The following is a 19,186-nucleotide window of genomic DNA, read 5'->3' as shown; positions in this document are numbered from 1 at the left end:
GTGACAGAAAATGTCTGCAGCAAAATATAAGAATAGACTGTAGTTGTTATATTTTGCTGCAGACATTTTGTCTTACAATCACTTTGAAACACCCTAAAGCAGAAAGGTTTCTTTGTTTTAGCAAATGGAACGTGTGTATTGTTATGAAACAAATTCCTCGTATAACAACATAGTTTTCTAAAAGTTTGCTTAGTGAATAAATTTCAAGTTTGGAAAACAAAAATACATTTTAACAACACTTACTGTACCATGTAGCAGCATATAAGTGCATACAAAAGGAGAAAAGGTATGATTATTTATACCTCTCAGTGCAGTCTAATTGTGCCACACAACAAAGCAGGCACTGTTAGTACACTGGTAAAAATGTAAATTTTATGTAAATTTAACAAGAAAACCTTTGTGTACATAAAAATATGAGTTCAGTCAACATTCTTTACTTAAAAAAATATCTAACATCAATAGAATTTACTGAGTAAATTCAAGTTGTGTCAACTTAACATTTAAGCTGTTTTACATTTTAAAAAAGATAATTTATTGAGTTGAACCAACATAAAAATTTAATTTATTTTGGATCTAGAGCTATTGAATAAAACTGGTCTGCCTACTGGTCTGCCCTGCTCCAGAACATTCAGTGTCTTAAAATAAACACAAAACATAAAATTAGCACAAAATAAAACATTTTACTTTATTTTTAGATAGAGCTTGCAATACTCTTGTATACAAATGAATTGAGCACAGCTTAATAATAAAATAATATAACCTCATTCACTAAAGGTTTTTCAGAACATTACAAAACTGAAGCATTTTTTTCTTGACAGTTTGCAATACTCTGGAAAATTAAACAGCCTGAAAACCAAAAATCATAACTATAATACTGCTGAAAAAAGTGACAAAGTTGACAAAAGGAAGTTCACAAGTCACTTCCTTGATTTTTTTCAACCTTTGCAACTCTTCATGAAAGATTAATATTTCTCCAACATTTACTACTGGAACATGCAACAAACTTCACAATTTTCACAATATTGAGTGCAGACTAACAACATAGAACCATGTCTTTTGACAACATATTTTGAGTTGTAGTAGTTGTAATAGTCAAAACAACAACAGTGAAATCTTTTATTTCAACAAAGAAGCTTGTTCTACAGAGAATGAATCTTTGGAGAAAGCTTACCACTGTCTAGCTCCAGTAGAATCTTTTGAAAGAATTCAAATGTGTATCTTAGTTCTTTGGGGTAACTCAGATTAATAGCGTATATTAGGCCAAGTAGCAAAGCACAAGCCAACCCTGTCAGCACTTCTATGCCTTCCAGCACTATCCCATTCTGTAAAGGATCATCCATTGAGCCACCTTTCGTGATAATCCTCAGTGTGTGCTGTTCAAGTTCATCCAAGTCCACATGAGTATCCTTAAAGTAAAGCATAGCAAATGTGTATTTAATTGCAACATTACTTGGCATATTTCAGACTGTTTTATAGTGGGGAAAATATGCATTAAATAAATGCAAAAAATAATGCATTAAATTAAATAAATAACACAAAATGACACAGAATGTTTTGAGGTAACCCAACCAACATAACTTTAATAAATAAAATGAATGTTACAGTCTATTGTTTCAATACTTTCTAATTGGGTGAAATTGGTAGATTGCCAATGTTAAGTTGATTATTTAGGTCTGGATCTCAACTAGGTGGATCTCACTAAATCAAACAAACAGCATAGAGCATTCCATGTATTCTAGATACTTACTTGGTAATGCCTGATGAGATTATCAGTGTTTTCAGAGAGGTACACAATTAAACACCGAATCACAACATCTCTACGTTTTTCCACAGCACTGGTCTTCAAAGTACATGAAACAAAAAGCTGCTTTTCAGGGTGGATATACATAAAAGCATGCATATATAGAGACCTCCATGTTGTGTAACTGCTGATGGCAAATTAATTCAGAAGCAAATGTTTTTACAACTAATTGGAGAATTCTTGAATGGCCAAGTCACCTCATCTGAACCTGATTGAGCATGCCTTTTATATGGTGTAGAAAGCTTAAAGGCATACTCCACCCAAAAATGAAAATTGTCTCATCATTTACTCACCCTCATGCCATCCCAGATGCATATGACTTTCTTCAGATGTACACAAAGATTTTTTTAGAAATTGGTAATAAACGACGGTAATCCATATGACCCTAGTTGATGAATCAATGATATGCATATGTAAGAAAAGTACTAATATTTTAAACTAACCAACTGTCATACGTTTAACCAACTGGGTTCAGAGCATCATAAATTTAACAGCACGTTGTGAAGAGTGAAGCAAGCGTTTTCTGAAGCTCACACAAGAAGTGATGTAGAAGCATTGAGAACTGTCACTTCTTGCGTGAGTTTTACAATGCACTTACATTACGTTTCACAACGTGTTGATGTTTACGCCAAGTGTGAACTCACAAATGCATGTATAACAGTTGGCCAGAAGCATTGGTTTATAGTTTGAAATATTAGTATTTTCTGACACACATCTATCATTTCACTTCAGAAGACATTAATTCAAATACTGAGATGTATGGATTACCGTTGCATCTACTTTGAGGGTCCCCTCGACTTGCATTATATGGACTCACAGAGATGGATTATTTTTCTAAAAATCTGTTCTGTGTTCATCTGAAGAAAGTAAGTCATACATCTGGGACAGCATGTGAGTGAGTAAACAATGAGAGAATTTTTATTTTTAGGTTGGAGTATCACTTTAAGGGGACTTGACCCCCAAATAAGCAGTTGACTGAAGTTAGCTGCAGCACAGGCCTGGCAGAGCATCACCAGAGATGATACCTGGTGATATCTATGAGTTGCAGACTTTGAGCAGTCATTACATGCAAAGGATATGCAACAAAGTACTAAACATGACTAATTTACATACTGTTGCTGTGTCCTGAACATTATGATGCCCTGGAATGGATGGAAGTATGTATAACAACTGTTATAATTTCTACATGTTAAAACTGAAATTTATGAAAATACCCTTTAATAAAATCTAAGAATTTAACCACTTGAATTGTGAATTGTTTGATTACAAATCTAAAACTGTGGAGTACAGAGGAAAATTAAGAAAGAAATGGCTTTGTCCCAAACATTTTGGAGGGCACTAACATACATGTTCCAACAAACTAGTCACATACCTGGTTCAGCACATTCAAAATTTCACAAATTTGCTGTCCAGCATTTCCTCCCTTGGTGCGAAACAAAGACAGGAGTGCATCTGTGTATTTGTCCAGGTTTGCCATGAATGATGTTTCTAGCTCAACAGCTGTTAATCTTCTGAATTCTTCTTTGACCTTAAAAGACAATAACACAGTACTCAAAATTAGACAAATGTAGAGCAAAATTAAAACAAGGGAACCTCAATATAGATACCTGAGAGATGTCGAACAAGGCAGGCCATCTTTGCTGAATGTTCACTATAGAAGGACTGTTCTCCACTATCTCCTGGTGACGGTAGGAGAATGTTATGCCCATTTTCTGATTAATATTTTTCCAGTTATCCTTTATCTTGACCTCTTCAAGGAGTTCCACCCGTTCTTGTTCTAGATTTTGTACAGTTACTCCTGATGGATGTGGTGGGAGGTAGTTCAATTCGGCTTTCTGAGGTTTTTTTTACAGCAGCAGGTCTTTTATTTTTGCTTGAGTTCACAGCAACTTCTGGACAACCTAGACTTCTCAGTTTTGACCGATAGTCTTGTACTTCAATCTTGTTTGCCATCCATAGAATCCAGAGAATGACCCAGGCTCCTTCAAGCAAGGATGCTTTTGGATTAATGCCTCTGCAACTGTGCAAATTTGCTGGCTGGTTGGATATGCACAATACTGGAAAATCTTTTCTGCCAATTTTTCCAGAATATCGGACTTCACACATGGATTGTTCAAAAGAGTTCCACTGTTTTTGAATTCATCATTAGCAGACTTCAGAATCAGCTCAGTGTCATAGGCAAACTCTGGAATTTCAAACTGTGATGGCCATGGCTGTGATCTTTGTCCATAACTCTCTGGAGAGGAGAGCAATAGTGTGTCATCTGATGAGCCAAATGATAACGGAGCTGAAGAGGCAACTGAAGAGTCATCAGAGGTAGATGGGGCATCCGAGCTAGATAGGGCAGCACTCTCTAAAGTGTTGACTGTTGCTAAGTTTATAATCACTGGCTCAACTTGCACTACCTTGATAGTGTCTTTATCTTTAAGCTCAGATGTTGAAGTCAGAGAAAAGAACTCTCCAAAATCAGCATCTTTGTAATGAAGAGTAAAGTTCCCTTGTATCTGAAATGTCTCTCTAACTACTGACTCCAACTTCACACAGGTATCTGGAATTCCAGAGGGCAGGTGAAGTTTGTGAATGGAGTGTTGATCAGGAATCACCCGTAATAGTGCTGGTTCGCACATGTCCTGTTTGAAAATATAGAATCAATTAAAGGGATAGTTCACCCAAAAAAGAAAACTGTCATTGTTTACTAATGCCGTTCCAAATGGGGTTCAAAAGTTTCAAGCTCCAAATAGGACATAGTGATTAAACTCCAGTGGTTTAATCCAAGACTTCTGAAGTGATGACAACTTTGTATGATTGTACAGGCACCAAGTTAATTTGTTGTTCACATGAGTAAATTACACAATTTTCATTTTTGGGTCAACTGTCCTTTACTGTAAAACATTCAGACATGACATTGAATTAAACCATTTCGATTTCCGATTACCTAGAACTGTACAGAAATGAAGCGCTTCAAAGTCACCATACACTTTCCCTCAACAGTGTATGCAGCTAAAGGCACAACATCACTCAAGTCTTTCTGGAGAAGTACTTCAACATGCCCAAGTGCATCCAGTTCAAAAGACCTCAAGTGTTCATTGTACCAGGCTCTACGTGTTTTCACAATAAACCCAACAGTGTTTTTTACAACCATCATCTTGTGTATCTGCACAAAGTCAGGGAGTCCTGCAGTGGAAGCATGAGCCACAACCATGCCTATACAGTATTTTGTTCCATAACAAGATACAGAGTTTGCAAACACTACTGATGCTTCGCCTGGGAATTTTTTGCGAATTGCCTCCTGTAGTCATTACAAAGCAAATCCAAATGGACACTGGACACATGTGAAACAGAAAGAGCTGGTTTAAAATTCCCCAAATTATGAGAATGAAAAGCCATCAACAACTGGTGTTTCATGCCAAGAGATAGCAAGATGTTCCTAAAAGAATGGGTATGCTGCACAACACGTTTAAAAAAAATTGTGTTTTGCCTCAAATGCATGGTCCATATAGCCACCAGAGGACCAAATGCCTGTATCAATTCAGGATAGTGCTCCAGGAAATGATGCTTAGGGAGCAGTTTCTGCTGTGGAAATACACCCAAAAATCTGTGTCTGTGCTCAGATATTTTGGTGTCAAGGTAACCAATAGACTCCTGGGTATGGACTGGTGAAACTATCAGTTCCACAATTTCTTTAAGATCCATAAGAATTAACCATGCAGGTTCATCAACTGGAATTTTTGGGCCTATAAGTAATGGAAGAAATCTGAGCAGGGCCCAGTTTTCATGGGCATTTCCAATACTCTTTCGATTTCCAAAAGACAGAGGCAGTGACTTTGGACAGTTGGTTTTGTCTGTCCATTTAAATGGGAAATGTTGGATTGCAACATTTATCTCACTCACTGTCAAGTATTCCTTTTTGATGAAAACATCTAAGCATAAAGCCAGTTCTACAGGAATGATCCCTTCAAAAACATCATGCAGGAGATCTGGTGGAAATCCTGATAAAACATGGAAATATTCCAGTTTGTCAGTCAAGATGCATTGTCTTTTGACACCAAATGAATGGACAACACTTGGATCCTCTAATGTTAATTTAATATGATGAGTGTGTTGCTCAATCGTCCTTCTCTAAAATGCCCCTGAACGTACTTCTTTCAGCTGAAAATCTGAACACTGGCCAAGGCAAAACCTGCAGGGATATAGTCCAGAAAAATTTTCAACAAACCCACCAAGTGAATGGGCTGCTAAATTGTCTGCAACAATGCACATCACTGTACCTCTGACATTTTCACCAAGACTAGAAACAAAAACTCCTTCTCTCTCCAATACTCCAAGATCGTTCAAAAGGGGTTCTAGCACAACTGAATATCCATGCCATTTCACATCTTCTGCTTTGCACAGCACTGCCAAATAAATAGATGACAACTCAGATCGGAGTAGTGATTGTATATTTCCCAGCACCCAATAAACTGCAGTAATTTTATGCTTTTTTCGAGACGTTCCAAGTGGATTGCAAATCTCGAAGTCATCAATGTATAAAATCAGGGAAATCCTGAATTCACCTTTAGACAGAAAAGGGTTTTGCTGAAAATATAGCCCATCATAAAAATATCTGTATGTTGGGACATCCTGTTCAGAGAAGGCTTTCAAGTACCTTCTGAGAAATATCTGTGTCATTCATTAAACAAGACAACAACTTGAGAATAGGCACATACTAAACACTCTGTCTTTCCTTGGCATCAATAATATACTCAACAGGTTCCAGAATGTTGAAGTTCTCTTTATAATATTCTTTCCTCTTATACGAGGAACTAAATGGACCATCTAATCCAAATGACCTGCTTAACTGGCTTGACTTACAAAGTTCCCTTACCAAATCTGTGATTACTGAAGTGTCAAGAATACATTCATGTTTCTTTAGTGTTTGTTCAATAATACATCTAAATGCTCCAGCTGACCCTTCTGTTGAAATAAACTGTAAGTCTTCCACCAACTGGTCAATGCACTTGCCTGATACATGAAATAGGCTTTCCAACTTTAGCAGCACAGAACCAATTTTTTTTTTCAGAAGAATCTGGTAAAGGTTCATTTTCTGCACTCATTGGCAAACTGGTTTCTTCTTCTTTGCCTTCTTCTTCATGAGTTATGCTGCTGGAATGGCCACAGTCAGAATCTAAACTTCTATGCAGCACTACCGGTTTAAAATCAGTGACAGAATGAGGCATATGCTTTCTGCTTTTGTGAGCAGCAAATGTGCCATAAACATTTGTCCTGAAATCACACTGGTGAAAAACACAATCAACAGTTTCTTGTTTCTTTAAATGATGTCTAAGATGTGTGAAAAATTCTGCCTCTGTTGAAAATGTAATAGAGGCACTATGTTGACATGAGAAGGAAAGCTTCTCCCCTGGTGTCTGTACATCAGAGGGGACATGGTGCCTTTTCAAGTGAGAACGAAATAAGTTCAATGTTTTAAATGAACAGGGACAATCCGGAAAAATACATGGAAGTGATCAGTGTCGTCCAAGACAGTCATGTTGTAATCTATGTTTAAGTAAGTCTGCTTTTTTAGAAACGACTGTGCTACAAAATTTGCATGTCCATATCATTGTGCACTAGGAGAAGAAAAGATTAATTCATAGTTTTATATTTTGTATGAATTTTGTATGAATTGTCTCATTTAGCACAGACCTTTCAGTGAAAGCTTTTATATCTAAACTGACAATATGGTCTTTAAAGCAGATAAATCACCCTAAATGCACAAAAAGCCAATTTTCCAAAAACAATTAACAGTGTGAAATAAATAAATAAATAAATTACCTCCAATAATTTTATTCCATTTAACAGGATCCAGAGTGTTGCACTATAACTGTTTGCAATACTGCATAGAAATATGGATGGAGAGAAAAACAACAGTATTAAACAACATATAATAACTTATTAGGCTAGCCTTTAAATTTTTATTATACAGTCTATTATTTTTGGATCTGAGCAATGCTGCAAATGCATTAGTGCAAACTCGATAAATTTACCTTAGGCAATCTCCAAGCATACGTGCAAAAGCGATGCATGAACATATACAATACTTAGGAAATAAAGCATAAATACTCTGACCACTATGCATATAAGCACTCATCCATACACTCGCGTGCAAACTCGTTTCTTGATTCATGTGCACACACTTACACGTATAAACTCGATGTGTATTTACAAATTATTCATAAGTAACATGTTTTTAATTGTTTAAGCTTCATTTGTAGCAATTCAAAAATGCCCCCTTGACCACCAACTTTAATATTTTGAGTCGTTTAAATAAAGCTATGCTGACCTCTTTTCACCGTTTTCACAATGTTGCATTTCAGAAAGTGGCTCCAGTTTGAATGTTAAAATTTCAAAAATCTACTTTTTGCTTCGTTTATATATATATAAAGAAGTTAAGCTCAATTTTAACAAAATTGTAATGGTAGTTGACGTGACTTACATTTTCTCATTCACTTTATGCATACATTTAAGTTCACCTTGTAATTTATATTTTTATGTTGCACGCACTAATGTATGTTAAATAGAGCAAAAAATGTTATGAACTGTACGTTTTTTAGTTTAATCTATTTATCTTTATACATAAGGGTTGTTGAGCCAACAAATCGTTTTTTTCAGTGTATTAAGAACAACTGTGCAGTCATCACAAAAGTGTCTTACACTCCAAGCTCATTTTTCTGCTTTTGAATCTTGGATGATAACTGCCTTAAACCTTAAGTGGCACAGTATGTTACAACATTCAACATGAAACCATTTTGTTTACAGCAGGGGTTCCCAAACCAAGTCCTCAAGTCCCACTGCCCTGCTTGTTTTCCAACTAACCCTGCCCTGCACACTGCTGATTACCTGGATTGGGTGTGTTCAATCAGGCATGGTAGTTGGAAAACAAGCAGGACTTTGGGTCTTGAGGACCAGAGTTTGGGAACCCTTGGTTTACAGGAACTTTTCTGCTTTACCTGCTAAATACACAAACTGCAACTTTCTAAAATGTGTCCAATGTTAAACAATTTCAGTTCTAGTTAAACAAACATTTTTAACAATCACATATATTACAAGAAAAACAAATTACAAAATGAGCAACAGCAAGAATATTTGAAATTGTGCCATGATCATAAATGTGTCGTACACTGCAAGATCATTCTTCAGCTTTTGAACCTTTGGTGGTAGCTCACTTCGACCTACGTTTAGCATTACCTGCTGAATAAAGATAAAAGTGTTTTTCATGCACTTCGGGTACTCTAAGTGGAGTGCATAGGTAAAGCCAAACAAGAGGCACATAGCTTGAGGCAGGTTGCTGAGTGCATCCATTACAAGGCTGCCCTCTAAGATAATTCCCACTCTTGAGGGGTTCAGTTGTGGTGATGCTGGGCTTGTGGCTCTGTTGTCCTCATAGCAGAGAATTCCCACTGGAATGTCCAAGGATTCTCCATCATTAAGATTCTTCGTTGTGTGAGAGACAAGACAATAAAGAGAAGTAAATAAAGGAGTAAGGAGGAATAAAGAGTAGGGCAATAAATGAGACTAATATTAAAAGTGGGCATGAAATATAAAAAATACCATGCTGCTTTTGTATGTATTGGAGTCAACCTCAAATTTACATGCATTCAGATGTACACATATTTCTAACTAGAAAAGTTTCAACTGTTCCTAATTTGGAGTACTTAAACACAGAAAACAACTCACCAAGTTCACCAAGAAAATGGCCTCTTCTTTACTGCAGTGACCTGTCGTCTAAAACAGTCCAAACTTGAAAAATGCAAATGGTTTTTTCAACTGCATGTTACTGCAGTTAAGTTCCAGGCAGAAAACATATTTGTTCAAGGAGAAGGTAAATTGCAGAAAAGACCAAATTTACTCTGTGAAATTAAGAAAAAGGTGCAATTTTCTCAATATCCTCAACAAAGAAGCCCAGACTAGTTTCAGTTTTTCCCCACTCTCATTACAAAGTTGCCTAAAAAAGCAACAGCAATTTGGAACAAAAGAAATGCAAACAGCTGCTTTCTGCAATAGCAGCAGCAACTGAGCGATTATTTTTAGAGAGTCTGTCATAACCAGTTTAGTTCTCCTGTTACTGGAGGCAATGTCAGAAAGCTCTTTCATTATCGAAGCGACTTCTTGTAGGCCTTGAGCAGCCAGCACAACTTCTTCAATTCCTTCAAACACATCCTGCAAGCCACTGCTGCCATCATCTCTCTGACTGAAACTGAGACAAAAAATATCCTTGTTTTAGGTCGAATGTTAAGGATTTGTCAACTTCAGTCTCCATTATAAATTAAGATGCGTGTTGAGTACTTAACCATTTCTCATTAGAAGTATTGGGTGCTGAGCTTGTGTGTGTGTGTGTGGGGGGATGTAGATAACATGAATAAAATAAATAAATGAAACCAATAAAACAGTATTAATGACCCTAAAGCATTCTGCATAAAAAAATAATGCAATGAAATACCTTGGCTCCTTCGGACTCAACTATTTCATTACCCTGAGCATCTGTAAGGATCACTATAAGGATCTTCACTGTTTAGGGCACTTTGAACTTTAGCTGTAATGCCAGGGACTATTGCTTCAAATTCCATAAACCGGACAACTACGGTTCTGCTGGGCTTCAATTTTCCATTCAAACATTCAGCAATGAAAATAGACCTTTCAGTTGAAAAGTTAAGGTGATATTCAACTTTTACAGCTACATATGTACAATTAAGTTCACTTGTTAGCAATCAAGTTAGACAGACAAAGCGCATAGTTACATCTGAAACGAACGGTTAAGACAGCCACCCTTTCTGAAAGCACGGTTAAACTAGCCGCACGTACACTATATTGCCAAAAGTATTCGCTCACCCATCCAAATAATCAGAATCAGGTGTTCCAATCACTTCCATGGCCACAGGTGTATAAAATCAAGCACCTAGGCATGCAGACTGTTTTTACAAACATTTGTGAAAGAATGGGTCGCTCTCAGGAGCTCAGTGAATTCCAGCGTGGAACTGTGATAGGATGCCACCTGTGCAACAAATCCAGTCGTGAAATTTCCTCGCTCCTAAATATTCCACAGTCAACTGTCAGCTGTATTATAAGAACGTGGAAGTGTTTGGGAACGACAGCAACTCAGCCACGAAGTGGTAGGTCACGTAAACTGACGGAGCGGGGTCAGCGGATGCTGAGGCGCATAGTGCGAAGAGGTCGCCAACTTTCTGCAGAGTCAATCGCTACAGACCTCCAAACTTCATGTGGCCTTCAGATGAGCTCAAGAACAGTGCGCAGAGAGCTTCATGGAATGGGTTTCCATGGCCGAGCAGCTGCATCCAAGCCATACATCACCAAGTGCAATGCAAAGCGTCGGATGCAGTGGTGTAAAGCACGCCGCCACTGGACTCTAGAGCAGTGGAGACGCGTTCTCTGGAGTGACGAATCACGCTTCTCCATCTGGCAATCTGATGGACGAGTCTGGGTTTGGCGGTTGCCAGGAGAACGGTACTTGTCTGACTGCATTGTGCCAAGTGTAAAGTTTGGTGGAGGGGGGATTATGGTGTGGGGTTGTTTTTCAGGAGCTGGGCTTGGCCCCTTAGTTCCAGTGAAAGGAACTCTGAATGCTTCAGCATACCAAGACATTTTGGACAATTCCATGCTCCCAACTTTGTGGGAACAGTTTGGAGCTGGCCCCTTCCTCTTCCAACATGACTGTACACCAGTGCACAAAGCAAGGTCCATAAAGACATGGATGACAGAGTCTGGTGTGGATGAACTTGACTGGCCTGCACAGAGTCCTGACCTCAACCCGATAGAACACCTTTGGGATGAATTAGAGCGGAGACTGAGAGCCAGACCTTCTCGTCCAACATCAGTGTGTGACCTCACAAATGCGCTTCTGGAAGAATGGTCAAAAATCCCCATAAACACACTCCTAAACCTTGTGGACAGCCTTCCCAGAAGAGTTGAAGCTGTTATAGCTGCAAAGGGTGGACCGACGTCATATTGAACCCTATGGATTAGGAATGGGATGTCACTTAAGTTCATATGCGAGTCAAGGCAGGTGAGCGAATACTTTTGGCAATATAGTGTATATTGAAGGGGCGCGGCTTTTAGATACTTAGAGGTAATAGCGATGAAAGAGAAACGTGAGCGTGCGCGAGCTCCTACACCACAGAAGAATAAATTAATATAAACTATATTTTTAAGAAATGCGCGACAAAACATACAAAACAATTCATAGCATTTATGAGAATGGAGGCTTAACGTTTTAATCCATTACATTTTAAAAATTGGGTTCATAATGAAAATATGAAATGGAATGAGCCAAATTTATATTGTCATTTTAAAAATCCATTATTAAATAGATCGTTCCTATTGTTAGTTGATAAAACTATCTCAGGTCACTTCAGCAGGATCTACTCTATGCTCTCAATAAAGATCATACAATTTTACTCTAGATTTTGTTTTTAATTTCCCTTCAAAATCATCTCTACCAATATAGTTGCTCCAGGACACACTTTTTAATCCATTATAAATTACATAATTCAAAGTTCTAAGTGATAAAACTATCTCAGGTCACTTCAGCAGGACCTACTCTATGCTCTCAATACAGATCATAGAATTTTACTGTAGAATTTCTTTTAAATTTCCCTTTCAAAATTACCATCTCTACCGATATAATTGCTCCAGGACACTTTTTGATCCATTATAAAATACATATTCCAAAGTTGTAACTCATAAAACCATCTTAGGTCACTTCAGCAGGACCTACTCTATGATCACAATAAAGATCATGGAATTTTACTGTGGAATTTCTTTTTAATTTCCCTTCAAAATTACCATCTCTGCCAATATAGTTGCTCCAGGACACACTTTATCCATTATAAAATGCATATTTTAAATTTCTAGTTGATAAAACTGAATCACTTCATAAATCACTTCTTTTTACATATTTCTTCTTCCATTCCATATTGCATATTTCATTTTTGGCTGCATAATCAGCCATTTCTTTTGTTTTTTGGTTCACTGTAATTCAAGTGATCAGTAATTTTGAGTTCTGAGCGTTCACAATCAGCAAGCCCAACATATCCTGTTATACAACTTTAATGTTATACAATTACCCTTTCACACAAATATTAACATATGCAAAAAGGATTTAAGAACAGAGAACACATTTCCAAATTTCTTTTTTTGCACATGAATATGCCTTTTTGGATTTGAATGCATATCCTGTGGTAGCACCGCTTACACATGTCGCATTCAGTCTGTAAAAATTTTTAAAAAATACCGATAGAAAAATAGATAGATAGATAGATAGATAGATAGATAGATAGATAGATAGATAGATAGATAGATAGATAGATAGATATTCTTTATTCTTCCCAATGGGAATTTTTTTATCAAAGAAAACAATTAAGATTAATACATTTATTAGTTTTCAGTGTTTTCAGTTAGTTTCCTCAGCACTTGTCCGAGATTGTCCTGACCCTGTCACATTGTTGATTCATGGTTATGAATTCTCTGGTAATATATGGCCTGTCAGACATAGTGTGTAGATATGTGCCTTTCAGACCACAAAGGTGTTGAGATTCTTGTGATGACCAGAAGAGGAAAACAAAAAAACGTTCAAATGATGCAACGCTTGTAACACTGGACCTGTCAGGGAAAAGATAGCATGCTGAGTTAGTATATTCTGAGTTGGTGCTAAGTGAGATCTGATTGGTTCCAACAGCTATAGGCTGTAAACGACCTATCGACCTATTCATGAAAGGTAAGGGGTGATAGATAGATAGATAGATAGATAGATAGATAGATAGACAGATAGATAGATAGATAGATAGATAGATAGATAGATAGATAGATAGATAGATAGATAGATAGATATTCATCCCAAAGGGACATTTACAGCTTCCATCAGTATCCACAAACACAGGTAATAGATAAAATAAGAAGGAATATAACAAAAAATACTAAAATACCCGAAATTAAGGGTATAAAAATATAACAAAAAATATAACAAAATAACAAAATATTACACAATATAACAAATAACAAAATATCTAACTATAGAACTTGGTTTAGATAATAATACAAAAAATATGATCTCCTTGTCAACTTTAATTGCTAGACGTCTTATATTGCGTAAATGGAAGGACAAATCGCCACCTACTTTTAGTCAGTGGATTAGGGATCTTATGTATCACCTTACATTAGAGAAAATCTGTTATTCCACTAGAGCCTGCAGTCAAACATTCTTCTCTATTTGGCAGCCAGTGCTGACATATGTAGAGCGAATGGATCCAAATTTAATTTTTGATGGTTAATCTTGATGTCCTTTGATGTCCCTTCCCTAATATAATAATAATAATAATATGGTATAGAATAGAGTGTGTATAACATGATGTATAATAATGGTGCAGTGGTGGTGGGGAGCTCTGTTGGAGCAAGAAAACTTCATCCTGTTTTTCTTTTTAAAAGTGTTGATATATCATGTAAAATATCAATAAAAAGACTTTGAACAAATAACAAAATATTACACAATTTAAGAAAAAAAATAGCAAAAAATACTAAATATAGAGATTTAAGGAATAAATATAGAGAATAAGAAGTGACAGACAGTAAGTGGTTAGCCAGATGGTGGATGGAGCATGGAAGATAATGGTAAACAATTGGGAGTAATTATAATGGAGAAAAATGTATCAGTTTTTATTGTGAGCATTTTTAAGAATTAAAATGCTTTGATTACATTGTCTGATCTTGTGAGTTTAATGAACAATTATCTAATCTATCTAATTTAATTCCACATTAAAATCCTATGATCTTTATTAGTGTAGGTCCTTCTGAAGTGACCTGAGATGATTTTATTACTTAGAACTTTGAATTGTCTATTTTATAATAGATTAAAAGGTGTGTCCTGGAGCAACTATATTGGCAGAGATGGTGATTTTGAAGCAAAATTAAAAAGAAATTTCACAGTGAAATTGTATGATCTTTATTGTGATCATAGAGTAGGTCCGGTTGAAGTGACCTGATGGGTATTAATGGGTATTAACATTTTGAAATATCTAGTTTATAATGGATTAAAAAGTCCCATTTGGTGCAATTATATTAGCAGATATGGTGACTTTGAAGAGGAATTATTAAAAAAAATTCACCTTAAATAAACTGCTTTCTGGATATATTATAATAAAGACATAGTGACTTTTGAAGATGAATATCTTCGTAATTCTACAGTTAAATAAATTTCTCTTTTTCTGGCTTAATACAATTTTGTGTCTCTTAAATCTTATTTTCCCCATTCTTAAAATGAGAAGGGTTATAAAAAATCTGCCTTTCAGCGCTATTACCGCTAAGTATCTAAAAGCCGCACCCCTTCAATATACGTGCGGCTAGTTTAACCGTGCTTTCAGAAAGAGCGGCTGACTTAACCGCAGTAACGAACGGGGCATGCTCACCCTTGGAGGTGCAGCACTAGCCTGGACAGGGGATGCAACAGATGAACCTGCAGTACTAGATGCTGTACGTTAAAAAAGAAAGCGCTGACTGCCACTAGAACTACTGGCAGATGAAGATGGTGACAGACTCGTCTCACTGTTGCCATGTACTTCATAATGTCCCCTTGGAGTTAAGTCGAGGGTGCGGAACAGTCCATTCACTCCAGAGAAAATCACCATGTTTATATCATCAGTCAAATACAAATGTTGACTGGGGACCTGCAAAGTATTGCTAAATAGTTATTGTTTTTTTTTTCTCTTTTTTTTAAAATAAACTTATCCAACTTAACGTACAAACTCATAATGCGGACCGCCACTAGCCAGCTAGAACTTCACCGTGCTTTTAACACCTTCACTTAATTAGTACAATAAGATTCTTTATTAGCAGCACCTGGAATATCCTGCCAATTTTCTCAGTGGACATGTCATCTTCCCTCACTGTCACTCTCTTGTTGCTTTTGAAAAGCACATAGTGATCCATAATTTCTCGGAAAGAGACAATAATGCTATCGATTTTGTGCGCCGCGGTTCAGTTTACATCCGGGTCTTTCAAGAATACCTCAACATGAAATACCAAATAAGTCAGCAAGAAACTCTAAATGAGGTATATTTTATTTATTTATTTATTTAGGGCAAAAAATACTCTTTAAACTGTTATTTCATAATATCATTTTCATTTTTAAAAAATGGAAAATGAATGAAGGCATTGTAATTCGTTTTTTGTTTTTCAATTTAGAATCAAAAATCTAATGAACGCAATGTACACGGACTCAATTGCTTCACAATCTTTAATCTTTCCTGATCCCAGCATGGTGAGTGTTTTATTGTTTGTAGTTTATATTAAGGTTATGAGGTCGTGGTGGATAATTAGCGTCTAAACGCAAAATTTGACGCAGTTGTTATTTAATTAAGATTATACACTTATTTGGGTTTGTTAAAAGGCGAAAGTGTTCAAAAAATAAGCTTAAGCCTGATGTTTAAGGATTTCTATACAAGTAATCTGATTTTCCGAGTTTATAATGTGAAATGTACTGATGTAATCTAAGTGGAATAACTTGTTAATTCTGTAATCTGATTTTATGTTGTTTATCTTTGTTTACAGTTTGACCACACACACATAGTGATGTACAATAGTGCTACTTTACTACAAAGATTGTAAATTGTCAGTTCTGCACAAAGAAAGTAAAGGAAAGAAACAACAACTATTCTGATGTTATCTTTATTGGTAACATTAAATATAAACCATTTGGGCTGAAGCCTGGTGCTGGTCGGGAAGCGCAAATATTTTGGGCTGGTTTTGGAAACTAATTTCTCAGTGTAGCCATGCACGATTAAGACAATGACAAATTTATTCATATACATAATAAAATCCTTACGTTTCCAAACGTTAGATTTGATATTAAAGAAAATGGCCATTATGATTATCACAGGACGCGCTCACCTTTACATGTTTTCTCAAATCTGAAGAAATCGTATGTTATTGAGGCAAAGCAGGCATCTGAATATGAAAGACTGTTTCTTCTGTTCTACAACTTGAATAAAATCCATGTGTGTGTGGGATGGGGTCTGGGATTTCTTCCACTGTAGACTACAGTGTTTCAGGCTGTGACACTGCAGTTTTAATGCTCTACCGTTTGTGTTTGCTGCATTTAATTAAACCAAAAAGCTACATAGGTCAAAAATAATGCGCACTGTAGCTCGGTTTGTTTGCTGTGCTGGAACTGGACCAGTAAGATGTGGCATAATCCCAGCCAACATTGCAAAGTGGGGCCCATGTGGGCACCATATGGGCTTGAAACATGGGCCCTAGATGGGTTTGTCCGCAGGTTCCATGTGGGCCCCATATGAATCTCATCTATATTCTGACTGGGGCAAATGTGGGGCCCAACTGGGCATCATACATGAGGCCCATATTGGTCCCACTTTGTGAAGCCCATGTGGTATATACAAGGACCCATTATCAGTGGGTACTGGACTGGCCCCACATGGGGGTGTGTGTGTGTTTTGAGGCATCTCACCTGGACAGTATAATTATTTATATTCAAACAGTTTATGCTTCAGTTCTTATTTTTAATAATTTACCTGTGATCTTTACATTCTGGTGCTATCCCAAACATATTTTTTATTAAGTGATAAAAGCAACATCAGGATTTTACTTTGGTAAATGTCTAAATGTAAGAATCTATAAAGAAAAAACATGAAAAAGGTGAAATTTTAAAAATCAGAAATTAAAATGCTGTAAAGGTTCTGTATATCAAATATTTTATTATCATCTTTATTATCTGACACATTCAATCAAAATTTTCAGGCTTTTGTAAAATATTGAACATCAACATTAACAGTAAAACTCAAGGGTAATACTCTACCAGCATCTGGTCTTATGTAACCAATGGTACATAACATTTGGGGAAAAAGAAATAAACAGTCAAAAGTTAAAGTGATATTTCTCCCCAAAATGAAAATTCTGTCATCATCTCACCTGTATGTCACTCCAAATCCACAAGAAATTAATTTATTTCCAGAACACGAATACATTTTTAATGAAATCTGAGATTTCAGTCCTTCTGTTGAAAGACTTGGACACTTCAAAAAAAAAATTCATAAAAAGATTGTAAATAGATTTCTGATAGATTTAATTAAGGTTTTATTCACATATAAATGCTAAACTACTAATATAAACAGAATCAAGCATGTTTGTGCTTCTACTTACCAAAACTGAATGCTGTAAACATTGTTGGCTGATCGATGTTTATATGTGCATAAAAGCCTAAATTCGATCTGTTCATCATATAAAGTCATAATGACTTTTCAGAAGACTTGGATTAAACCGCTGGATTCATTTAGATTTATTTTTGATTTCTTTACAAATATTCTGAAGCATCAGAATTTTGGGGGAATAAACTTTCAACAGAGGGACATAAATCTTGCAGATATCATTAAAAATATCTTAATTTGTGATGCAAAGATGAACAAAAGTCTTCAGGGTTTGGAAAGACATGAGGGGGAGTCAGTGATGACCGAATGTTCATTTTTGGGTGAACTGCCCCTTTTTAGAAACATCAGTGCTCTTTAAATTGAACTACACTAACAATGTAGAAGTACAAAAAAAAATGTTGAACATTACAGTATTAAAACATTTGGACTCAGAAACAACTCACACTCCTGGAGATGGTCTTCTCTCCTGCTGTGCTTTAATGGCCCTCTTTCCACCCCTGTCTCTTGCCCCAGTGAACCATTTGGAGATCCTTTTCTGCCTCTTCAGTCATTGTGTTCTTTTTCAGTCCACCTGTAAAAGCAAATGCACATTAACATCTGAAATGTCCAGCTGTATATTATGGTAACACTTTATTTTGGTGTCCCTGTTCCAGTGTCATTGTCCATTCAAGTACTCAGTGATATTAATGATGAAAATCTACTTACAGGGTAAAAGGTCAGTTTACCCCAAAATCAAAACGTGCGCGCGCTCTGACCAAATAAACGGCTCTTTTTAATGCACGGTGTCATTATGCGCTGATTTAAATAAATATAGTGTAATTAGTGTAATTATCAGTCACACACAATAACTTAAACACATATACGTTTTTCTGTGTATGTGGAAAAAATCCGGCGAGTCTCTGCCCTGTTATGAGCAGGACAGAGCTGACCACCGGGAATTCCCCCGGTTCACCTGATGACCACTCCGGGCCTGGTCTCACAACTGTCTGAAATTCACCCTAAATGACCTCGCCTCCGAAAGCAGCACTTTACTCTTCTAGATCCCTGATCGGATACCTCAGAATTCACAATTGTGCTAATTATTATAAATTGGCGCTCCGTTCGTTCCTCATCAGCAGCTGGCTGTACGGTAAAGTCACATTTACCTCAGGGGAAAAATGGCGGCTAACCTTACACAGCC

The 19,186-nt window shown here is 36.5% G+C and overlaps 1 protein-coding gene across 2 annotated transcripts; it reads right to left on the bottom strand.

Moving 5' to 3' along the window:
• Positions 1-7: 7 nt before the first annotated feature.
• LOC131344999 (uncharacterized) lies at positions 8-18,810 on the bottom strand. 2 transcript variants are annotated; one of them, XM_058377613.1, is made up of 6 exons: positions 18,450-18,810; positions 7,613-7,673; positions 3,409-4,431; positions 3,174-3,329; positions 1,748-1,840; positions 10-1,406 (listed from the first exon to the last, which is right to left on the bottom strand). In XM_058377613.1, the coding sequence occupies exons 3-6, from the start codon at positions 3,508-3,510 to the stop codon at positions 1,140-1,142; spliced, it is 618 nt and encodes a 205-aa protein (XP_058233596.1). In that variant the 5' UTR covers positions 3,511-4,431; positions 7,613-7,673; positions 18,450-18,810; the 3' UTR covers positions 10-1,139. The 2 variants fall into 2 exon arrangements, with proteins under 2 accessions (XP_058233597.1, XP_058233596.1); XM_058377614.1 differs by lacking the exon at positions 1,748-1,840 and having other exon boundaries at positions 8-1,406.
• Positions 18,811-19,186: the final 376 nt, after the last annotated feature.

This window comes from Hemibagrus wyckioides, linkage group LG24, assembly GCF_019097595.1.
Source record: "Hemibagrus wyckioides isolate EC202008001 linkage group LG24, SWU_Hwy_1.0, whole genome shotgun sequence".
NCBI classification, from domain to species: domain Eukaryota; kingdom Metazoa; phylum Chordata; class Actinopteri; order Siluriformes; family Bagridae; genus Hemibagrus; species Hemibagrus wyckioides.
Note: the sequence above shows the minus strand (reverse complement) of the source record. Positions and strands in the feature narration are given on the sequence as shown.